General features: G+C 45.5%; 1 protein-coding gene across 5 annotated transcripts in view; it reads left to right on the forward strand.

Moving 5' to 3' along the window:
- Positions 1 to 6,040: 6,040 nt before the first annotated feature.
- LOC309580053 (mediator of RNA polymerase II transcription subunit 13-like) overlaps positions 6,041 to 21,212 on the forward strand; it is a 43,187-nt gene continuing 28,015 nt past the window's right edge. For all 5 annotated transcript variants that reach the window (XR_014226942.1, XR_014226943.1, XR_014226944.1 and 2 more), the window contains exon 1: positions 6,041 to 6,777. Coding sequence is in view for 1 of the 5 variants with exons in the window: in XM_082293765.1 (XP_082149891.1) it covers positions 6,706 to 6,777 (72 nt within the window). In the remaining 4 variants the exon portion in view is untranslated. The remainder of the gene's footprint in view (positions 6,778 to 21,212) is intronic.

Raw genomic sequence — 21,212 nt, forward strand, 5'->3', positions numbered from 1 at the left:
CTGGCCAGTTCTGTGTCCCACCTGCACTTGAAGCTCCCGAAGCCTCTGTGAAAAACAGACCAATCTCAGTCTTTCTTTAAAAAAACCCAAGTGAAAACCTGTTCTCAGGTTTTGACACATTTTGACTGTCAAATGGGTCAGCATATATGGGAGTGCCTGAAGCTTGATTTTTAAATCTTATCTCTATTTCCAACAACTTCTATTTTCTAGCATTACACTTGCTTGAAAGTAACAGTTTGCATTTACTACTTGCTTCATCCCCACCAGTTATACCTGAAATGTCATCTAAATATCACTGTGATGTAGGGAAGGAATCAATCTACTCTGCTCCTGAACTGTTTTTATCCTTTCATCCACAGCCACATTTCTAGAGATTTTCTCGGATTCATTGCTGGCAGTTTAAACTTCACACAGACAAATTTAGCCATCCTTTTTTCCTGGCTGCCTCACACTTCCATCACCAGTAAAGGCACCCAGCTACAAGCGCTGCTCTTTAGAGAGCTGGGCACCTTTGGTGCCTTCCTTTCTTCCAGTGTTCCCTCTCTGTCCATCCCGCTGCTCCCTGCTCTCACTCAGCTCCTGCTGCTCCTCCATCCATAGCAGTCAGAGATGATCTTTTCTCTTTCCAGACAGTACAGGATTGTCTATCTCCCCTTCCCTGGCACTGCTTCTTTCCTGCCTCTCTTCTATCTTTTACAACCCAGAGAACAAGCAGCTACTAAGATAATTTGTCTGTTTTTTGATAAGAATGCAGGAGCACATCTGCTCCTGAGAAAGCTTAGATGTCTCATTCCTGTCATTAGGACTCGAGTATTAATTTGAACTTTTTCTCTTCTCACTTTCCTAATGTGACCTTTGGTTAATGGAAGTCCTCTACAACTGTTTGCAGATTTCTTTCAACATGATCTTGGAGGTGGAAAAACTTCCCCAAGTTGGCTTTCCAGGTCATTAATCTTTCCCCAAACTGCTCTGGAATGGGCACTGTTAGTACAGGATCCAGAGAAGCAAACAAAATCATTTTCAGGGAATTTTCCTGTGTGTGGCTCTCAGGGGGGAGGGGGAACGCTTGACAAGGTTGGCTGATTCAAAGACCGTGGTCTGATCCCTGCCAGGACTTAAACCATGGGTCTGTGGACACCTGCTCTGCAAACAAACCTTTTACTGATGTTTTCAATTTCCTTCTAGAAGTACCCATCACTTCAGAAAATCAATATCTTGTTTTAAAACTCAGATAACTATTTTATCTTTAGTAGGAGTAAATAAACCTGCTAATGCAGCTATTCCTGTATCTTAATAAAATTAAAATTGAAATTAAAGTGTGAGTTTACAGGCAATCTGTATCTGTGTTTAAAAAAAGAACTATCGGGTATAGGTTTGCTTTGTGAATTTTAAAATTATTTTAATGTTAAAATTAGATATTGTTAATTAAGTCAGTGAGTTAGTTTGGCTGGTTTGGTTTTTTGTTTTGGTTTTTTTTTTCCCCTCTTAAGTCTCCAATTTGTGGAAGTAAAGTTTTTTGGTTTAAGACCAAAATACCCTTGAGTTCTTGTTTATAGACACTTGAAAAAAAGTGTAAGTATTGGATGAATTCAAAAACACTTAAAAAATGTATGCAATCTCATAAAAGGTGGACAATGAGACCACTGAGAACATACCTGGAGCGAGGGTGCTCAGCTGTGCTTTATCACAAGAACATACAAAAGGAAACCACATAAATCATGGTGAAAATCTTCTAAAATTCTGTGACTTTTAATCCTTGCCAATGAACTTGCTCACTTGAGTACAGTTTATTTAAGGGCAACTCAAGAGCAGGGGGCAAACAGAATTATTTTATTTTTAGCTTTTTGCTATATAGAACAGTTGGAGATCACTTGCTTGTGCAGTAGTCATAATTTGGGTATCATATCATCCTCCCCTCCCTGTTCTTTCCATTGCTGGGGTGGAAAACACAGAAAACAGTAAAAATGATTAAATTAGACACAAGCCAATCCTTAATGATACTGCAGCAGCTGGACTTTGTTCTAGTGAGTAACCATAAAGTCCAGCTAAAATACATGGAAAAAATACGTTTCACCTGGAGATGAGTTGTCTTTGTCGTGGAATGTCCAATGCTGCTGAGTTTGGACATGGCCAAAGCTTGGCTGGACTCCAGTTCTGCTCCGGGTGTGAGAAGGGCCAAATCCTACAGCCAGAGCTGGGAGAGCCCTGCCTGAGCCTGGTGCTCCAGCCAGTGGTGTTCCTGCAGGAAACGCTCTTCCCATGGATTGGGGGCACAGCAAAGGGGCCATACTTTGGGACAAAACAAAGCCAAGGCCCTGTTTGCCATTCCAGCTTCGCTGGAGACTCCTGTGACACCTTTGTGTCTTCCCCCATGTTTAGTTGGAAGCTTAAGCAGCACCTGCTGGTGGAAACAAAGGCTATGGCAGTGCTGAGCCATCCTCCTGGAAGAACAGGTTTCATCATTACTCGGAGCTCTGGGGAAGTTGCTCTAGAATGAAATAAGCTGGGCTATCACTGTTTGGAGTAATTTTGTCAAGGTAGGGACTGGCTCATTCCCAGCTCTGTGTGCTGAAGGCTGAGTGTGACCCAGCTGATCTCCAGGAGCCTGGGAACTTTCAGTGGCTGAGCTTTGGAATTGCAAATTAATCCATTGCCAGATTTAGTTAAGGCTGTATCTTCCCACTAGGGGAAAATGGTTATTTTGTTATAGTAGGAACCCCAGTGTTACTGCTCATGTTCACTGATTGTTGAAAAAAGGCAAAAGAAAACAGGGAGTAAAACTGGAATGCCCTGAGTTGGGGAGCATGTTCCACCACATACCACCTCAGGTAATTATGCACGAGGAAGTGTCACTTGTGTGTGATATCTGTAAGTGGAACAATTTCTGTTTGAAGTAACGCTGCTGTCACAGACAGCAAGGGAACTTCCCTACCTCGGTACTGGGAAGGGAAGGATTAGACTGTAATGATTTCCCTTCTCTGTGATAACTGAATGCAATATAAAGTCAAGTACCTGGCAAAGTGCTTAAAGAAATGTTATCTTTTTTTCAGTTTAAAACTGAAATGGATTTGGCAGCGCAGGGCCGTGGTCAAAATGTGTGACCAGTACCATTCCCAAAATGCAAGAGCCACCAACTCAACTTCAGAACATTGCTGCAAGACAGGTAATTGAATTACATCACACGATTTTTAGTAAACTAAAAGAGGGGAGATTTAGATTAGATGGTGGGGGGAAATTGCTTATGGTGAGGGAGGTGAGGCCCTGGCACAGAGCAGCTGTGGCTGCCCCTGGATCCCTGGCAGTGTCCAAGGCCAGGCTGGATGGGGCTTGGAGCAGCCTGGGATAGTGGGAAGTGTCCCTGGCCATGTCAGGGGTGGAACTGGGTGGGCTTTAATGTCCTTCCCAACCTAGGCCATTCTATGATTCCACACTTTTTAATTTATAAAGTATTTAACACTCGTAAGACTGCTGGAAGGTGGCCAAAGCAGCACAGTATGAGTATGTCAACATTTCTCCTCATGAAAATGGATCTGAATCATCTGTTAGACCCCATGTTCTCCTGACAAAATAAAGCATAATAAGCCATCACTACTTGAAAGATCCAGATAAGAGGAATGGTGCTGACTGGAAACACCATTTGGAGGCTAAGCAGCATATGGAAGGAACAGGAATTCTGCAGCATCCATTCCTGCACAGTATTTTTCTGGATAAGTAATAACACGATTCTCAGTTCCAAAATATTTTCTATAATAAGAAAATAATATTTTTTTTTTGTGGTAAGGGATGTTCTTTCATTCCAGAAATAGGATGGAGACTTCATCAAAGGGTTTGTTGTCCCTGGGCCTCCTGCAGTGATAGGATGGGTGCGTGGTGTTGCACTGGAGTTACAAAAGCTGTACTATTTTAATGCGGAAGGATGTGGTTTGGGGTTGGTTAATACATATTGCCTGACATATTTACAAGTGTCAGATTGTGTTCTCTGTTTATAAGATTTGTGCCAAAAGGAAGGGGAGTAACGTAGGCCAAAGTACTTCCCTAATTCCGGGTGCCAGCGTGTAACAAGCAGTTTCTGGGCTGTGACACTTGGACTGAATAAATTGCAATTGTAACTGAATGTGAATAATTTGTACTTGAAAACACTTTTCCTCTCAGTACAGGCCCAGTCTTTGCAAGAGAGAATTCCTGGTCGGTGTGGCAGGGAAGAGATTGGACGGATGATGGATTCCTCAGTGGAAACACACACACAGTAAGAACCCTGGGCTGGGTGGAAATTTTCTTTTGGCCTAAATTCTGTCTCTCACTCTGGGTACGTAATTCAGGTAAATGTGATGCCTGTTTGTGGGAGAGATTTGTTACCATGAGGTAAATCCAAACTAACTCCAGTCAGCCATTGCAAGAGATGCTAATCTTAATTTATTGCCAAGGAAAGTAAATGGCAAAAAGACGCTTAAATGAGATTAAAATCACGATAAGGAAAGCTGCCGTTGAGCACAGAGGGAGAATTTTTCTACTGAATCATGTCATTGAAAATGTGCTGTGTTTCTGTATTAAAGCTTAAGCTGAAATGCTCAATATCTTCACCTGTTAAGCAGCATTATTTTCTTTCTACCACCTGTGGAACTCTTCAGTTAGGGAGAAACTCAGGCAGGTGAGCCTTAATCTGCTCCCACTAGTTCAAATCAACGGGTCATCACCAACAGGGAGAACAGTATTTGTGACTTATTATCTGTTTTAAACAAAGTATTTAATATTTACTGTTTATTGTATGCATATCCCTTCTTCTTGCATGGTGCTGATAACACCATGGGTTTGCTCCCTGTATGGGCTATTCACTTAAGAGCTGGACTCGATGATCCTAGTGGGCCCCTAGCAACTCAGAATATTCTGTGGTTCTTCTCCACATGATGACGTTTTGGGAAAGAATTTCATTTGTTTATCTAATTCAGGTGCTTTCGAGCTCCTTTATAAAAAACTAACTCCACCCAATGGCTTTGTAGCTGTTTCAGGTGAACGCGGGGCAGCTCCGAGGCTGCTGCGGGGGTCGCATTTCACGGGCCGTGCAGAACGTGGGGATAAACTCGACTGTGAAGGGGAGCTCGGCGTGCCCTGACGCGGCCACGGCCATGAACGAGTTTTGAGGCCTTTTAAAAATTACTTTGAGCACTCTCAGGTGCTGGGGAAACCCTGCGGTGAACCGCAGAATGGCCGGGACCGTGGTCTGCCTCCGATCCCCGCCCCGAGCGACTTCCCTTCCACGGGACGGGGCAGAGTATCCCGAGGTGGAAGGGACCCACAGGGATCACCCAGCCCAGCTCCTGGGCCTGCCCGGGACACCCCAACAACCGCACCCTGCGCATCCCTGAGAGCGTTGTCCACGTGCACCTGGAGCTCTGGCAGCCTCGGGGCCGTGCCCGTTCCCTGGGAAACCTGGTCAGTGCCCGAAGAAAAAGGAAACCTTTCCCAAATGTTTGGGTAGCACCTTTGTTCTTTTTCCTTTTCCTTGATGGTTGAGAAAAGAATTCCGACTGGTTGAGAGACAGTAAATGGTAACTTTCCTTATCCTGTTTATATTCATTTGGGGGTTATATGAATGAAAAGCCCATTTGGTAAACTTGTAACATCACCATGTGAAACACCTTTTCCAGTAAGTCACTGGCTTTCTTGCGTCCTGTGGTGCTTTGTGACTTCCAGGTGGTCCCTGGGGAGCCCGTTCAGCGCCCGACCACCCTCTGGGAGAGGAGCCTTGTCCGGGCGCGCAGCCTGACCGTGCCCGACAGAGCTGCGGCGGTTCCGCGGGGCGCTCCAGGGGCCGCAGGGAGCGGAGATCCCGCTCCGAGGGCCGGGACAGGGCACGGGCCCGGCGCCGGGACCCCCGCGGCGCCGCCGCTCCCGAGCGCCCCCAGCGGGCGGCGGGCGCAGCGCAGCGGCGGCGGGAGGCGCCCCGGCGCCGGGGCCCCGCCCCCGGGCCCGCGTCACGTGGTGCGGCGCGGGCCAATGGCGCGGCGCGGTGCGGGCCCGGGCGCCATTGCTGTCAGAGCGCAGGAGGCAGAGCGGGCGCGGAGCTGCGGCCGCCGCGGGCACGGCCGGCACAGCGCGGGCGGACAGCGCTCCCTGCCCGGGCCGGGCCGCGCCCGCACCGCCGCCACCCCGCGGGCAGCGCCGACGAGGCGGCGGCGGCGGCAGCGGGAGGAAGAGGAGGAGGAGGAAAACACCATCCACGCACAGCCAGCGGCGGCAGCAGCGAGGGGCGGCCGGGCGGGGCGGGGAGGGGACACAGCGCCCCCCGCCCGCCGCCGCCTCCGCACGGGGCCGGCACCGGGACCCCCCCTCGCCCCGCCCGCGCCGCACGGACCCGCCGCCCTCCGCGCGACCCCCGGCCGGGGGGGGCCGCACCTGGACGCGGAAGGGCGGCCCCGGGCCCCCCTTCCTCCTCTTCTTCTCCCGGCCTGGAGGAGCGGGGGACGCGTCCTCCCTGCTTGCACCGGAGAAGGGTCCCCCGGCTCGAGGATTATCGGCGCGGGGGCGGGTAGCGAGGAGTAGCGCGCCCGCCCCGGCCTCGGCGCGTCCCCTCCCGGCCGCGGGGCCCCGCGGGGCCGGAGCGCGGCGGCCGCCCCGGGCAGTGACGGGGGTCGCCCGCCTCGCCCCTCGCCCCCCGGCCGTCCCCCCAGACATGCCCCGCCGTGGCGGCCCGGCTCGCCGAGGATCATGACTGCGGCGGCGAACTGGGTGGCGAACGGGGCCAGCCTGGAGGACTGTCACTCCAACCTCTTCTCGCTGGTGAGTGAGCGAGCGGGCGGTGGGCGGGTGGGTGCCCGGGGGTGGCTCCGCGCCGGGTTTGTCGGTCGGGAGCAGCTGCCGGGGGTTTATAGGCAGGGCCCGGGGCTGCTCCTGCGCTGGCCCCTCCCCCGGCCCGGTCCCCGTGTTTATTTTGCTCCTTAGCGTGGTTTGCTGCGGGTCCGTGTATCGCGCTCGCAGCTGGAGAGCGGGGAGGGGATGGCTCCGCGTCCCCTCCACGACCATCTTCCCTGGTAAACAGGCTCCTCTCCCCGCCTCCCTTGGCACTCCGTGCCCTGTGCGCTTTGTGCCACCGAACCGGGGGGTTTTCTCTCCTCACAATGACAAACGCCATTTCAGCAGCGGCGAACGTTCATGTAGTGTGATCGTCTGTCGGACTTAGCTCTGGGCTCCTGTGACGGCGTGTCAGCTGCTGTTACAGCCTGCTCTCCTCTTTGCACACATCGTGCTCGGGGACAAGAGGTTAAAAAAAAGAAACGAACCCAAACCTTTGAGTTTTTTCTTCTCTGAAGAACGGCGGCTGACAGTAGTGTGCCGGCTTGTTTGCATAGATACCGTCTGCCCATCTCCCTGGGAACTTCCGACGTGGATTGCGTGGTTTAATGTTGCAGAAATTATGGTATCAGTTTTGGCTAGCTGTAGATTGGCAATTTAAATTTAAAATACGAAAACAATTTATGTGTGATGGCAAAGTCATTTGGAAATACCTTGCATTATTTTATCTGGCACGCACAGGAACATTATCCCTTCTGGCTGGGCAACAGCTGAGTGAGCGAGAGGGCTGCTGGATCATCGGGAGCCTTCCAGTGCTACAGGGATAATGTCGGAGGGGAGGAGGGACTTGATCAGTGCGTGGTGTGGTGGAGTTAAAACCTTGTGATGCAACTTTGGGGGTAGCATGTGTGAAAGGGTTGTGGTGGGTGCCCCCTCCCCGCAGCAGAGCTCTGCCAGAATTGGAGGTGGGTGCATATGTTCTTCTTCTGATAGAACGGAAGAGATTGTTTTTAGCTCCCTTATGAAAATTAAGAGAGGAAAAAAAAGGAAATTACTTAGAAATGCAAATGACCAAGCTCTTTGTTTTATGCTTTTTAACTTCATTATAGTATACTTGTTATTTTGTCTCAGGGTTGTTTTTTTTAAAATCTACGTGTATTTGGCGTTTATTTTGCTCGTACCTTTTAAGAATCTGGGACAAGAGCCGAAGTCTTCCACTGCTGGAAAACTGGCCCAGAGCTTGTTCTGTGAGAATGATACATTTCTTACTTTGGCTTTTTGTTGAACTGTTACGTTATGTAAGTTTGTATCGGTGCTTCTGTTTGAAGGCACTTGGTAATATTGATAAATATGTAGCAGTGCTCTGTGTATCGAGATGTGGGAAAGGTGATTTGCGGGATTGTTATGGTGATTTTGACTACGCTGCTCTTTGCCAGGGAGGAAAATAAATCGGGAAGCGTGAAGGGAACAATCGTATCTGATTGTAGGAGGGAGGCAGTGGAGGGTTTGCTCCTCGCAGGGTTGTGAAGTCCCCGTTCATTAATGCAGACTGGAGTGTGTGTTTGGAGAGGCGGAACTTCTCCCGCAGTTGCAATCTGCGAATCTGTCACTGGTAAAAATAATTGTTGGCATGCAATTAGCATAAATTATAAAGTGAAGCTATTTCATAGTTATTGTGGTTTGGTTGTTTTTTTTTTTTTTTTTTTCCCCACCTGACTAGGCTAGGGAAATGTTCAATTTTAAATGGGTGTGTAATATCACTGAAATAAGTTCAACGAAATTCTTTTGCAAGTGGTTTTAATAATAATGACTTTAATGTGCAGCCCTTTAATCTCCCATGTAATTTTGTGGGAGGTATCTGTACCTTAATGTGGTGCTGTGTACGAAACTCTGTTTTTATTGTATTCTGGCTCAGGAAAAAAAGAAGGAATAAAGTAGTAGGTTTTTTTTAAATACAGCATATGTGAAAACTATTAGGAAGATTTATTTTAGATTGTGTTAGTGTTTTTTGGGATTTAAGTATCAATGAAAGATATTGAAAACAGCAACACTGACTGGAAATACGTGGCCAGCACCACTGACCCTTTAACCTCAGATTGTCATATTAATTTCAAAATTTATGAAGTGTTAAAGCTACAGTAGTCTGGATTAGTAGTTAGAGAAACTTTTGCTAATCATTTACTTCTTCAGTGTAACAGAACAAAATCTAAATCAGTAGTTGGTAGGAATGCATTCATTGTTTAGGAGTGAGGTAGATTACAAATATTTGGGAAATTGATTCTGCTATTAGAAATTGGGGGCTTTTCAATTGCAGGCTTTGTTTTGGGTGTGAATCACAAGAAATGTTTGTGACTGGAGAATTGCAGTTCTGAAATAATTATAGTCTATCATGATACCGTTTGTTCATGGTTAAATAATCTTTCTTGCCACAGATATTTGTTTTGTGGAAGCAGGAATGCTGTCTCCGTGCCCTGGAGAAGCCAGAGCTCTGTGCCAGCTCTGTCTGGTTGCTGTGGTGGATTTGGGTTGGTTTAACAATTCATGATTTCTATTTTCCTGTCGACTGTAGAAACGCTAGAGAGGTTTGGAGCCTTTGCTGCTTCTGAATCTTTTAACGGGAACTGTTTTCTAAAAGCTTCTAGTAACCGATTCTCTTTTAGCAGTGATGTCCAGCAAGTGTGGAGGCCCTCGGTGCCCTGGGCTCAGAATGTGTCACCTGAGGGGAGGGCACGGTCTGAAACGAAGGCTTTAAAGTTACCTTTGACTGTGCAGGTGCTGGGGGCGGTGCTGGGCTGGCAGAGCTGGGTTCCATGGAATGTCCCTCTGGACTGCAGCCCTTGGCAGCACCATTGTGTGTGTGGTGCTCTCCAGCAGAGCAGGAATCCAGCACGGCTCTGGAAAATGGGTTAATGCTGGTGTGCTCTGTCAGGCAAAAACCCCCAGCCAGCCTGCACAAAGGCATCCCGAGTCCTGCTCTAAGTGTGCAGCCTTTCCCAGTATGGTGATGTAAGGGCCAGTTTGCATCTTTGTCATCAGAGTACTCCTCTAATAATAACTTGTTTAATCTGCTGGGTATAATAGCCTTGCTCATTAAAAATACACTTTCTGTCTGAATTTGCTGCTCCTAGCACAGGAGTAGGAGAAATGATATTTATCCTCACTCTGTTTTTGCTGTAGTCCAAATGTCTGCTGCTGCTTCTGAAAAGAATGTCTGTTTTGATAAACAGTATTTAATAAGCCATTGTAATGGCCAGTTTGTTTAAATACTAATTAAGAGCTGTCTAATAACTATTTAGAGACAAAAGGTTCTGAGGTAATATGCTTTGTATTAAAACTTCAGCCCCAGCTGGCAAGCAGTCTTCCTGTGAATAATCCTTAATCATAAAAGTAGTCTTACTGAAATTAATTTGACTTTTCCTGTGAGTAAGGGTTACTCATATGACAGTGAGGGCTTGCATGAAGATGTTTCCTCAACTGTCTGGCTTTGCTGCCGTGGTGGATCCAAAGGCACAAGTCAGTCTCGGGAAATTGGGGTGAAGCTGCATAGCACTGGATATAGTGGAGCTGGAAAGAGTACAGCCAAGGGTGTCAGGAATGGCCTGAAATTTGGAGGAGCCTTCATGGGGTAGAAAGATTTGGTGCTGTAGGAATCTTCATCCTGGAAAAGACACAATTGTGCTCTTGGCAAGTGAGACCAGGTTATAGAAGCTGCTGTGGAAGATGTCTCTTGTTCTTGTATAAGTGCATTCCTACAGAAACCAGCTGCCAGAAGGGTCCAGGCAGTGGGAATTGTGTTTGCTCCCGTTCAAAGGCAAAGTTACAAACAGTGAAGGCCGTCACTGCTGTTGCTTTTTGCAGTTCACATCCAGGAACAGAAGTTGTCCCCTTTGATCAGGGAGTTTTGTTGATGTTTCCATAATAAAATAAAAGGAATTAAAGCAACCTTAGGTGGTATTTGGATTATTCTCCTAAAGGTTCTTCATGGCATCAGAAAGTGAAGGTTGCAGAGGCTGCTGTGAGATACTCCTTGGTGTTGCATAATTGTCCGTAAAGGACTTTGTAGTAAATGTTGATTGCTCAATGCCTACAGTAGTAGTGAATTAACCAGTAGTCCTTGCTTGTGTTTTCATAAATGCAGTGGGATTTGGGCATGCTGGATGTTACAGCACTCGCAGTGGATATCTTGCTTGTTTGGAATTTTATGTAGGTGTGAATTTACATGCATAAATAATTAAGAAATGGAATTAACTTCTCAAGTTGTGCAAAAGTATTTGATTCTCTAGTTATCCTGAGTTTTATTAGGTAACAAGACAGAAGCAGAGAGATGACATTAGAAACCTTTTTCACTTCTTGCTAATAACAGATTATTTCAGGTTTTAAATCACTTCAGTGGTAAGGTTTCTATTATGTCCTGTCAGAGTATTTGACAGTTTAATGGGACGTGCCAGGGAGAGGGTTTGAAGAGAAAAGACCCAGATTTGCAAAGAGATTGGGACAGTGACATTGAGCCAGCGTGCCCAGCTCCGGAAGGGGAATTGAGGGATCTGTTGGATAGCCAACCTTATCGGAATATTCCCAAAGAAGATGGGGGGTGCGGGGATGACGTTTGCAGCTCAGAGTAAGCGTGCCCAAGTTAATCACTGAGAAATACTTGAGTGAGGTTTCCTTGAAATCTCGAGTGTCTTGTGAATGTACACGTGTCCTGGGGCTGGGAATCCTTCCCCAGAGACTGTGTCCTGATTCTGGTGGCACTGTGAGTCTGGTGGTATGCCAGATATCAACATAATAAAGAAAATACTCAAATGTTAGCCTGATGTATTCAAAAAAGTCCTAGGTAACTGCACCTTAGGAACAATAATTTTAATTTACTGTAATACTATCTGGAAATAAATTTTCCTATTTTTCTACATTTTTAATACAGAATTGACATCATAACCCCAGTTCTCAAATACCCTCCCTGCCCTGACTCATTTGATCTTGAATTTTTTCGCCTTCTTCTGAGAGCACTTCTTCATATGAAAGAGTAAAGGAAGATCTACAGATAGGATTAAAAGTTCTTTCTTCTATTATTTTCCTTCTGGACAATGCAATCTTTTGAAGAAAATCTAAAGGAACTGGAGGTTTTTGATCTTTGGTGGAAAAAATAAGCGTGGTGCATTTGAGATATATCTGCTGAGTGTGTTAACTTGAGTAACGGTCATTTGATGAAGAAAGAATCTTTATGGATTTTGTTTTAATTTTTTAATCTCTCTTGTTCTCAGAAGCATTACATGAAAGGATCTGTGTGTATGCAGATGCACTGCTTTTAAATACCAAGCCCCATCAGCGTTAGGGGGCTGTTGCACTTTGTGATGGGGTGAACACCTGGGCTGATTCAAAGCTTCCTGTTCACTGGGTGAGAATAAGCCTGTTGTCATCACTTTGCTTGACCTCTCTATGGAATTGCACCCACGTCCTCATCTGGCCCAGTCCAGTTTTACATCCTTAGTTGTGGCAGATCCCTTTCATCAGCATTTGGGTTTTGCTCTGATCAAAGCAGGAATGTGCCTACAAATTTTTTGTCGCATCCTGTGACTGGAATGGCTGGCACATTCCTTCATTGTCTCCCTGCTGTTACACCTGCTCCCTCTCTGCCTTTCATTTTTCCTTGAGTGCTGGCTCCAGTGTACGCCAGGATCACCTCATTATAAATTTATGTCCTTTGTTTTTTTCTGTGTGTTCCATCGTAGCTGTGGAAGGTGACAGTTGATGTCCACAGACCTCTAAAACCCCTTTTCCTGAGCTTGTGCGGGATCCTCTAGACAACCCAGTAGCACTGGATAGATGCTTGGGCTGTTCCCACTGTTGTTAAGGCTGACAAGTGTAGTTTACACAAAACTTTGGAGTCTGTGTGTGTTCATTTACTGTTCTGTGGGTGAGTCGTGCACTTTGTTGTCTAGAGTCTGGCATGGTGGCATTTGCATCTTGTTGGTGCCATAGTAACACAAATAATAAGCAAAAGTACTGCTCTGACTGAAAACATGCTTGTTTTAGTATTAACTTGCCAGTTTTAAAAGTGCACAAGTGTTTCCAACAGAAGATCCCAACCCAAATCCAGAAGATTTGCTTATAAGGAGTGTGTGTTTACATGGGGGCATCTTTGTTCCTCAGACCAGGCTGTTCCCCTGCTTTCATTTTGAGCTCGAAGTATTGCTTTAAAAATAGATCCTCTTTCCTTGAGTTCCCTGACATCCACTGGTAGTTTTAAAGAGAAACCAGCTAATAAAAATATTCTGCTCTGCAGACCTCAGCGTGTGACTAAAAGCCGGTGTTGGGCTCCCTGTGCACGCGGTAGCGGAGCGAGCGCACAGCGCAGGGATACGGGGCCCGGGGTACTGGCAGTGCCAGCTTGTGGTGTTTCCTGCTGTGGCCCTGCTCGTTACAGAGCTGTGCCTTGGTGTGATCCCAACACTGCAACGGGATAACGAGGGCTGGGCAGAACCCGCTCTGATAGCAGGAGGAAGTTCAGCTCTTCACAGCGGGAGAGGAGAGTTCTCAGCATTTCCTCACGTAGTAAGGAGCTGCTTTACTCACAAATGTAAAAGATTTAAGCAGTCTTTCCTTTGGCTTGTGCTGTGAATTTTGATTAATTTTGATGAATTCTGACTCTCACTTTCTACTTCAATCTGTAAAAATACGTTATTTCTCCTTGAGTCATGTGTGGTTTAATCCATGAGCAGCATTGCAGCAGTGCATGTGGAAATGTGGCTGGAGCTTTTAGTGGCATCCTCGCTTTTGTTTCTTTGAGATGGGGAATTTTATTGTGGTGCTGTTGTATAAGGTGCCCTGAGGCAATATTTACATTTATGTGACTAACACAGATGAGCTCAAACGTACACAGTGACCTTGTCCCTATATTAAGGAAAGTATTTAATGAGCTTGTGATAATGGAGAAAAATGGGCAGGCTTCTAAAATTACAAAAGTAATCGGATATGACACATGTATTTCTGTATCACTTCTCGTGAGGGACTTGCCTCAGCTTTCTTTAATCAGCCAGTGTTGCAGCTTTGTGTATTCTTGTTTATGAAAATTATAATTACAGAGGAAAAAGTTTGGGGTTTTTCCCCCTCTTTCATTTATTTCCCTCCCCCTTCACTCTTCTTCCATGCCTTGGTGATTCCAGAAAGGTTCATAAATTCATGTTTAAGCCTGGCGTGTGGAACTGACCTAGTGAAAATCTTTTCCCCCTTCTCTCTCCCAAGGCAGCTCTGTTCCCCTCATTCCTCTCTCCCCACCACGTTTTGGCAGTGGTGTGGATTGAACGGAGATCAAAGTGGCTTTGTAACCACAATCCATGTCTTAGAGAAGGAAATTTAAAGCTTGTTCAGTAAAACTTTATTTCATTCATCTCTTAGCTTTAAAAGAGCTATGCTGTGGTCAGGGCCTTGTGGTTGCCTGTTCTTATGACTCCATATTTGCCCATAAAATACAATATTTTGTGAGAACAGAGGATTGAAAGCAAAATTTAAAGGAAAACTCTTCTTTACCTATTGACCAGGCATTGGCAAACTTCCAGTTTTTGATAACGATGCATTCACAGCTATGAGACAAAAGTTTCAAAATGTGTTGGTTTTTTACATTATAGACTCGTGACTTTTTACTTATAGGAGTCTCTGGTTTACTAAGAAGTTTTCAAACCTAGTTTAATATATCTGCAGTCTCTTAGTGTTGGACTTTTATGAGTCTCACTTCATGTGTGTCTACAATGTTACTGAATTTGTAGGTGGCTCTGGTGAGACACAAAATTAATTCCATGAATATCTTCTAGTGGTCATGTCAAGTATTTCTATAAAAAAAAAATTTCTTTGCTGAGAAAGAAGGTTAATTGGTTAAATTACTTTATTCTGAAAGAGCTGCTTTCAGCTTTTGGCCCAGAGTTCCTGGTTATTTAATTTTCCATGTGTATTTTAATAAAATTTCGACTGGAGCTCTCTGTGAATTTCTGTAATTCCCTTCTGGCAGGAGGTGCTGGATTCTTCTCTTTGCAGGAATGACAGTGAGAGAGCTGGCAAAGTGAATCTACGTGACCAGTCATGTAGTGGCTTTATTTACTACTTTCCATGTTACAGAAGACTCATATGCCAGGATGCTGCAGGTGGTGGGTTTTGAAGGGCTGAGGGATTTTGGCTGCTCCTGACAAGCTGGGCACTACTGGGTGTCAGTGGTGAGGACAGGCATGAGGAACCGGGGCTGGGGGATGGGCTTCCTGTGCTGTCCCTGCCCCCCTGTCCCAGAGCAGGAGCCTGGGATGGGCCCCTTTGGGAAGGGAGCGAGGTGGGCAGGGATGGACACGGGGGTAAAACCGAGCTTTGCTGGGCAGGGCAGGGATGGACACGGGGGTAAAACCGAGCTTTGCTGGGCAGGGCAGGGATGGACACGGGGGTAAAACCGAGCTTTGCTGGGCAGGGCAGGGATGGACACAGGGGTAAAACCGAGCTTTGCTGGGCAGGGCAGGGATGGACACGGGGGTAAAACCGAGCTTTGCTGGGCTGGGCAGGGATGGACACGGGGGTAAAACCGAGCTTTGCTGGGCAGGGCAGGGGCAGACACAGCTGTAAACCCATGAGGGCTGCTGTGCTGCTCATATGTGGGGCATGGGAATGTTCCAAGTCCTCGGTGCAGCTTTTTGTGTAATGGAAGAAAGGGAACTGCATCCTTTAACTCACTGCGCCAAAGTTTACTCTGCTTGGGTTGTTACTTCCTCCAGCCCACCCTCCCCCCCGTTTCTTTCTGCCCATATGTCAGATTACTTGGTTTGGGAAACATCTGATAGTCTATTGTATGACTCTGATGTTTGACATTTCCTTCCTCCTTCAGTTAAAAAAAAAAACTAGAAAAGAAAGTTAAAGTTGGGAAGAATAGAGAAGATTCCTTTGTTTGCTTGCAGATTTGCTTTTGTCATTTTTTTTTTTCATGTGTTGGACTGCTTTTCTGTAGTCCAGCTTTCTCTGAAAGGGGACTTTTAAATTTGGAAAATAGGCAGCCAGTTCTGATTCTTCCTGAAGGGGACTTGCAAACCTCATCATTCACCCTGTCTGAAAACAAGGGCGGGATACTTAGGCTGCTGGCAAGTTGCATCTTTATTTGCTTTTTTTTGTGTGCTATTGAAGTTTGCAGTGGTAGTTTTCATTTTATTATCTGTTCTCAACCGTCTACTCAGAAGTTAAAATATACTTGATTCCCTTTTGTGAAGAGACTGAAAGTGATGGAGAACTCAAGAGTTGCCTTTCTGTAAAATAGTGTCTGTGACCTGACCTGCGGGGTGGGTCACTACCTAAACCCAGGGTTTGGTAATATGAAAAGAATTTCTTCAATTCCTCCTGTCTTTCATCTTGGAGATGGCATTTTGCTTCCAGGCATTGTGTGCTTCCATGCAGCCTGCAGGGGCAAATGTTCAGCTCTGCCATGGGTAAGCCTCATTCCATGTAGAATCATTAAGGCTGGAAAAGGGCTCCAAGATCAAGTCCGCTTCTTCCCTTTGTCCTGATAATAACCCAAACCAAATCAAGCCCAGTCATGCCTTGTTAAATACTGTTGGCTGCCGTGGCTTTGCTGGGTAGATGTTTGGACATGGGTAGGTTTTGTGCATCCTCTGAACCCCAGATTCCTGCCTATTCTGTTTTGTTGTGCAGATTGGCTTTCCCATTTCCCTTTCTCACTCCTGGTGATGGGATTCTGGCACAGCAGCTTCCCATTCTGTGTGGCTGTGTTGGTGCAAGAGCCAGCAGGACGTGTGTGTGGAAGTGCCTGGCTAAGTCTCACTCCCACGCTGACCGCGGTCAGTGCTGCTGTCATCCTTCAGTTTCCTTATGGTTGTGTCCTGAATAATTTGGGCTTGAAGGTATCTTTTCAAGTGATGGCAGAGTCTCAGCCCTTTGGCTTCCAGCCACGGTTATCACATTATCCTTTCCCACCTCTGATGGACTGGGTTACAGCCCTGACAGTGGAGGGGAGCTGCCGAGCCAGGCACCAGTGTGGAACGTGTTCTGAATTAGCTGGATTGGTTGAGGGCTGGAGATTTGCTAACCAAAGCCTTCACTGAAGGTGAAAGATGTTGATCTAACTCAAAAGTCTTTTCTTAAAACTTTCCTCTTTAATTCTTTTTTGTTTTATAATGATTTTTTTTAGAGTTTGTGCAGTTAGTCCTGAATGGCTGCTGCTGCTTTCTGGGGGCATTGGGTCCTGGCTGAGGATGGCAGCTCTGAGGGTGAGCATTGACTGCTCTCTGTGTGCTGATGAGATTTCCAAGGTACCTCTTGGTGCCTGGCTAAATGGCAGGGCATGGAACAGCTTTGTGGAATCATAATTGCACAAGTGTCCTGTTCAGTGGTGGCCAGTGTTTGTCTGGCCTGCTGGATTTGCTGAAGTGGATGTAGTTGCACTTCCCTTGAATAATCTCCCAGGCTCTCTGTGTATTTGGTTGAGAGGTTTCTTGAAGCAGGTAGATGTTTTATGTACTTATGTACTTACGAAATTGTCTACAAGTTTTTGTCCTGATACAAAAATTTCAGCCACCTTGTTTTGGTTTGAATCTGTGTTCTGCTAATTTAATTTGATCTCTGGAAGAAAACCAGTGGCTGTTCTCTAGAGAACCTCAGTTTCCCTCTTGTAAACCAACCAGACTTAATCCTTGGATGATTTTTTTACTGTATGGAATATATATTTTTTGACCATTCCTGTAATTATTCTGGTTTTGATGTTGTGAAACAAGAGCTGCAGTTGTGATGAAGGTGCAGAGCTCCAGGTGAATTATAATGGCCTCAATTTCTGTGTCACCTTCTGTTTCTTTCATAAGCATTTCTCACATTTGGTTTTGTTTTGCCAACCTGTTTTTGCCGTGGACTGGAGGAAGATACTTTTTCCCTTTCAGTGTGTCAGTGTGTGCTCATTTTCCTTCTGCTGTGTTTGATTGTAGTCATCTACTTTAGTATTTAACCTTGAATTTCTGTGAGAGTTTGGATCCATATCAGTAATTTGGGCCCTTTTACCAGATTGCTCTTTCTTTTGTGCTTGCCACTCAAAAAGCCTTTGTTGGTAACTCCTGCATCTGCCAGAGCTGCTGAAATTTAAGCATTAGTATTGGAGTGCTTTTATATTTTCCACTGGGAAAGGTGGTACTTGGTTGCCACCTCAAATTCTTTTTGAGACAGGTCTGACTTTTGTTTCTTTGAAAAGAAGCAATTAATCTTCCTGGCTGCCTCCTCTCCCACATGGGCAGAATCACCCTGGTATTGGGGAGAAAGAGAAAAAATACCTCATTTCTGTCAGTGCTGTTTACTTTTTAGGCATAACAGCTCATACTGTTAGTTTGTGGCTTTTAGTAATGTGGACTGTATTATTTTAGAAATGCCTTGGTTTTCTGGTCCTCAGTACTGTGATATGGGATCTCAGATGTTCCCAGGTACAGAAGTCCATCCGGGAGATATCTGATAATAGGATTTTGGTTACAGCTAAATCCTTCACTGAGACTTGGCAAAGGTAAAAGATGACACACAAACGCCCTGACGCTGTTGCTTGTCACAAACAGCTCTGGAGTAGGAGCATTTCAATAATCTGTTCCAGGGAGCATGAGGGAAGGAGGCAGCGTGGAGTGCAGGGATTTATCCAACACAAAACTCTTCCAGGCACATGTGCTGCATGCACTGGCGTGCTCACTTTCACGTTGGTTTTAAGAGCAAAGGAATAACAACCAAAAAAAAGGTGATTTTTTTCATCCTTCATTTAAAAAAGCTTGTTAGTGGCTGCCCTTTATCCCTTTTTTCCAGCCACTTGACTGTGTGCTTATGCAGGGAGAGGATTAAAGTCAAACATGTCATTCTGCTGCTGCTCAGTTGCATACTAAGAGGGCTGGGGCTGAGCGCTGGGCTCTGAAGCACAGACCATGGCACAGTGTTTTTGTTGGCCATGGGATGCCCATTTCAGAATCAGCTATTTTGTAAAGTGTTATTTCTTGTCTCTTCTTGATTTCAGAGCAAGTTTGGAGGACTTTGTGCAGTTATTGCAATACTTGGCCTCACAGAAATGTCCTTTTGGAGCTCATTCAGTGCATGCAAGGCCTCTGCACTGCCATGTGATCCCTCCCTCTTCCAGGGGCAGAAGGGATAAGCCCTGAGGGAAGGGAACACAAACCATTCCCTGCTTTTTTTAAAATGGAAAGCGTAAAGAGGAGAATGTTAATATGTAGTTGAGGGAATGATCTGATTTCAGGAGACTCCACAGGGCTGAGGTGGTCAGTTTGTTGTGGGTTTTCAAACCCCAGAGAGCTCTAGTCAAAGGAGAAAAGAGGGGGAATGTCTGGGGACAGGTGCTGGCACTGCTCAGTTGTGCTGTGGGAATAGGAGCCTCTCTCAGGGTGTACAAACTGTAAAGCAGTGAAGAAAGCGAATGTTTTAGTTAAGCAATCTCCTCTGTTCTTTCCATTCACTTGACAGGGACTTAGGCAGATGTTACTAAATACTTCATTTCACTGCGAGACGGGGTGGTGTTTGCATCCCCCACAAGCAACACGTTGTTACAGAGTAGTTTTCAGTCCCACTGTCCTCGTCCTTTTGTCCTTCCTTCCTGGTGAAGTGTATCAACATGACATAAATCTTATCTGGTATTTAAATGGCTGGAGTGGAGTGTGCAATGGTATTTCGTTGCTGTGTGAGGATGATGTAGTGAAATGAGACGCTGTAACCAAAACAGATGGTGCTAATCTTGAGTCTGTCTGCAAGATCTTACAGCATTTAATTAAAATGGTGGTGTAATTCCCATGGCACCTTTAACTACAGTTTAAATTCTTGGACTTTGAACTAAGGGCTTTCTTATGCAGATTTTCACTCGTGAGTAGTCCTTAGTATGAGTCTCTGGTGGCTTCAGAATAGCTACTTACTTGAATGAAGCTCTCAAGATGAGACTCTAATAAAACTGGCAAACATATATATGGCATTTGCATGCTTTATGTTCCAATTTGAAGCATAAATCGTAGACTAAAGATACTTAGCAACTACTCTCCTACGTAGAAGCAAACAAAATTCTAGATTAGAGAAATTGTTTAGACTGAGCCTAACTTCAGAGGCTGGTAAATACAATGTTTTAAGGTACCCTGGGCAGCTCAACATTTTCTTCTTGGTTAGAAGGACATGTGGTGAAAGCTTTTATATTCCCTTTAACTGAAATGTATTTGTGGAAGTGATGACAGTGTGGTTTGGTTTTTTACATTACTTGCATCTTTTTTTAAGACCATTAAAGAAGGTTATGTTTGAAGCACTGGGCAGACCTGAATTTGTCTGAGTGGCATCTTTTGGGCAGGCAGTTGGGAAGTACTTTTATACTTGGTTTTTGTTTTGTTTCAAATTGGAGAAGTGTGGAAAATAAAATGACCTGAGGGCTGCCATGTTGAAAGTCTTTGAGAAATCAGGGTTGGAGCTGAGGGCCTGTGTGATGGATACCTGCTTCTTTTACTCACAGTATGATCTTGCCTCCTTTCAAATATATCCTTCCTATTTTGAAAGTACCAGAGTGATGATTTTCTACACTCTGCAGCCTGACTCTGTCTTAGCTTTTCTTACTTTTCTGTACCATATGAAGCAGGAAAAATAACACATTTATCTAGTTTTAGTCATTGTTTTTAATGTAGAGAAGCACAAAGCAGTACAGAAATAACCCTGCTTTACGTTTGGTTCGGCCAAATACAAAAGTTCTCAAACTTCTGATGCTCTCCCTCTTTCTCCTTCTGCTGTGTCTATATTATTGAATAATCTCTCCAAGGGAGCTTTGTGTATTAAAATGGGTGGAATTACTCAGGCAATCTGGAGAAGTTAATTTAGAGTTGGCTTGTCCATTTCCCATAAAACAGAGGCCAAAAAGCATTTGGTGGAGATGGGAAATAAAAGAGGAAGTGGAAGATGGGTTTGTTTGTGTTCCATCTGCAAGGGCTGCAGAAGAGGAAAACAGTCACAGAGGCTACCCAGCACTAATTATATCTTCAGGGTTGCTGGGAGCACACCAGCACCAAGTCGTGCACTGTGAAATGTTACTGGGGAATTGTGATTTTTAGCAGCCTAAACTCTACCAATCGGAGTGGAGCACGATGAGATCAGCAGAAGACCCTCCCAGGCTGCCTATTATTCTGATTTAAGCCTGAAGGGGGGAAAAGAATGAAAGCTTAGGTTTTCTGTCTCCTAGGAATTCACAGTGGTGGATGGTGTCCTGGAGCCCTGAGCTGTGGCAGGTACATGTGGAGGTGTCTGTATTTAGGGCAGCAGGGTGTGAAAGAAAGTGCTAATTTGCTCTCTGTGTCTCTCTGCTTGTCTCTGTATGTGCAGGGGGGATCAGAGGTTTGAACACTCTCAGCTCATCTCTTTTGAGGCTGTTTCACTCTGCAGGGTGTGATGATGGT

Source organism: Coloeus monedula, assembly GCF_965178545.1.
Source record: "Coloeus monedula genome assembly, chromosome: 18".
Classification (NCBI taxonomy): domain Eukaryota; kingdom Metazoa; phylum Chordata; class Aves; order Passeriformes; family Corvidae; genus Coloeus; species Coloeus monedula.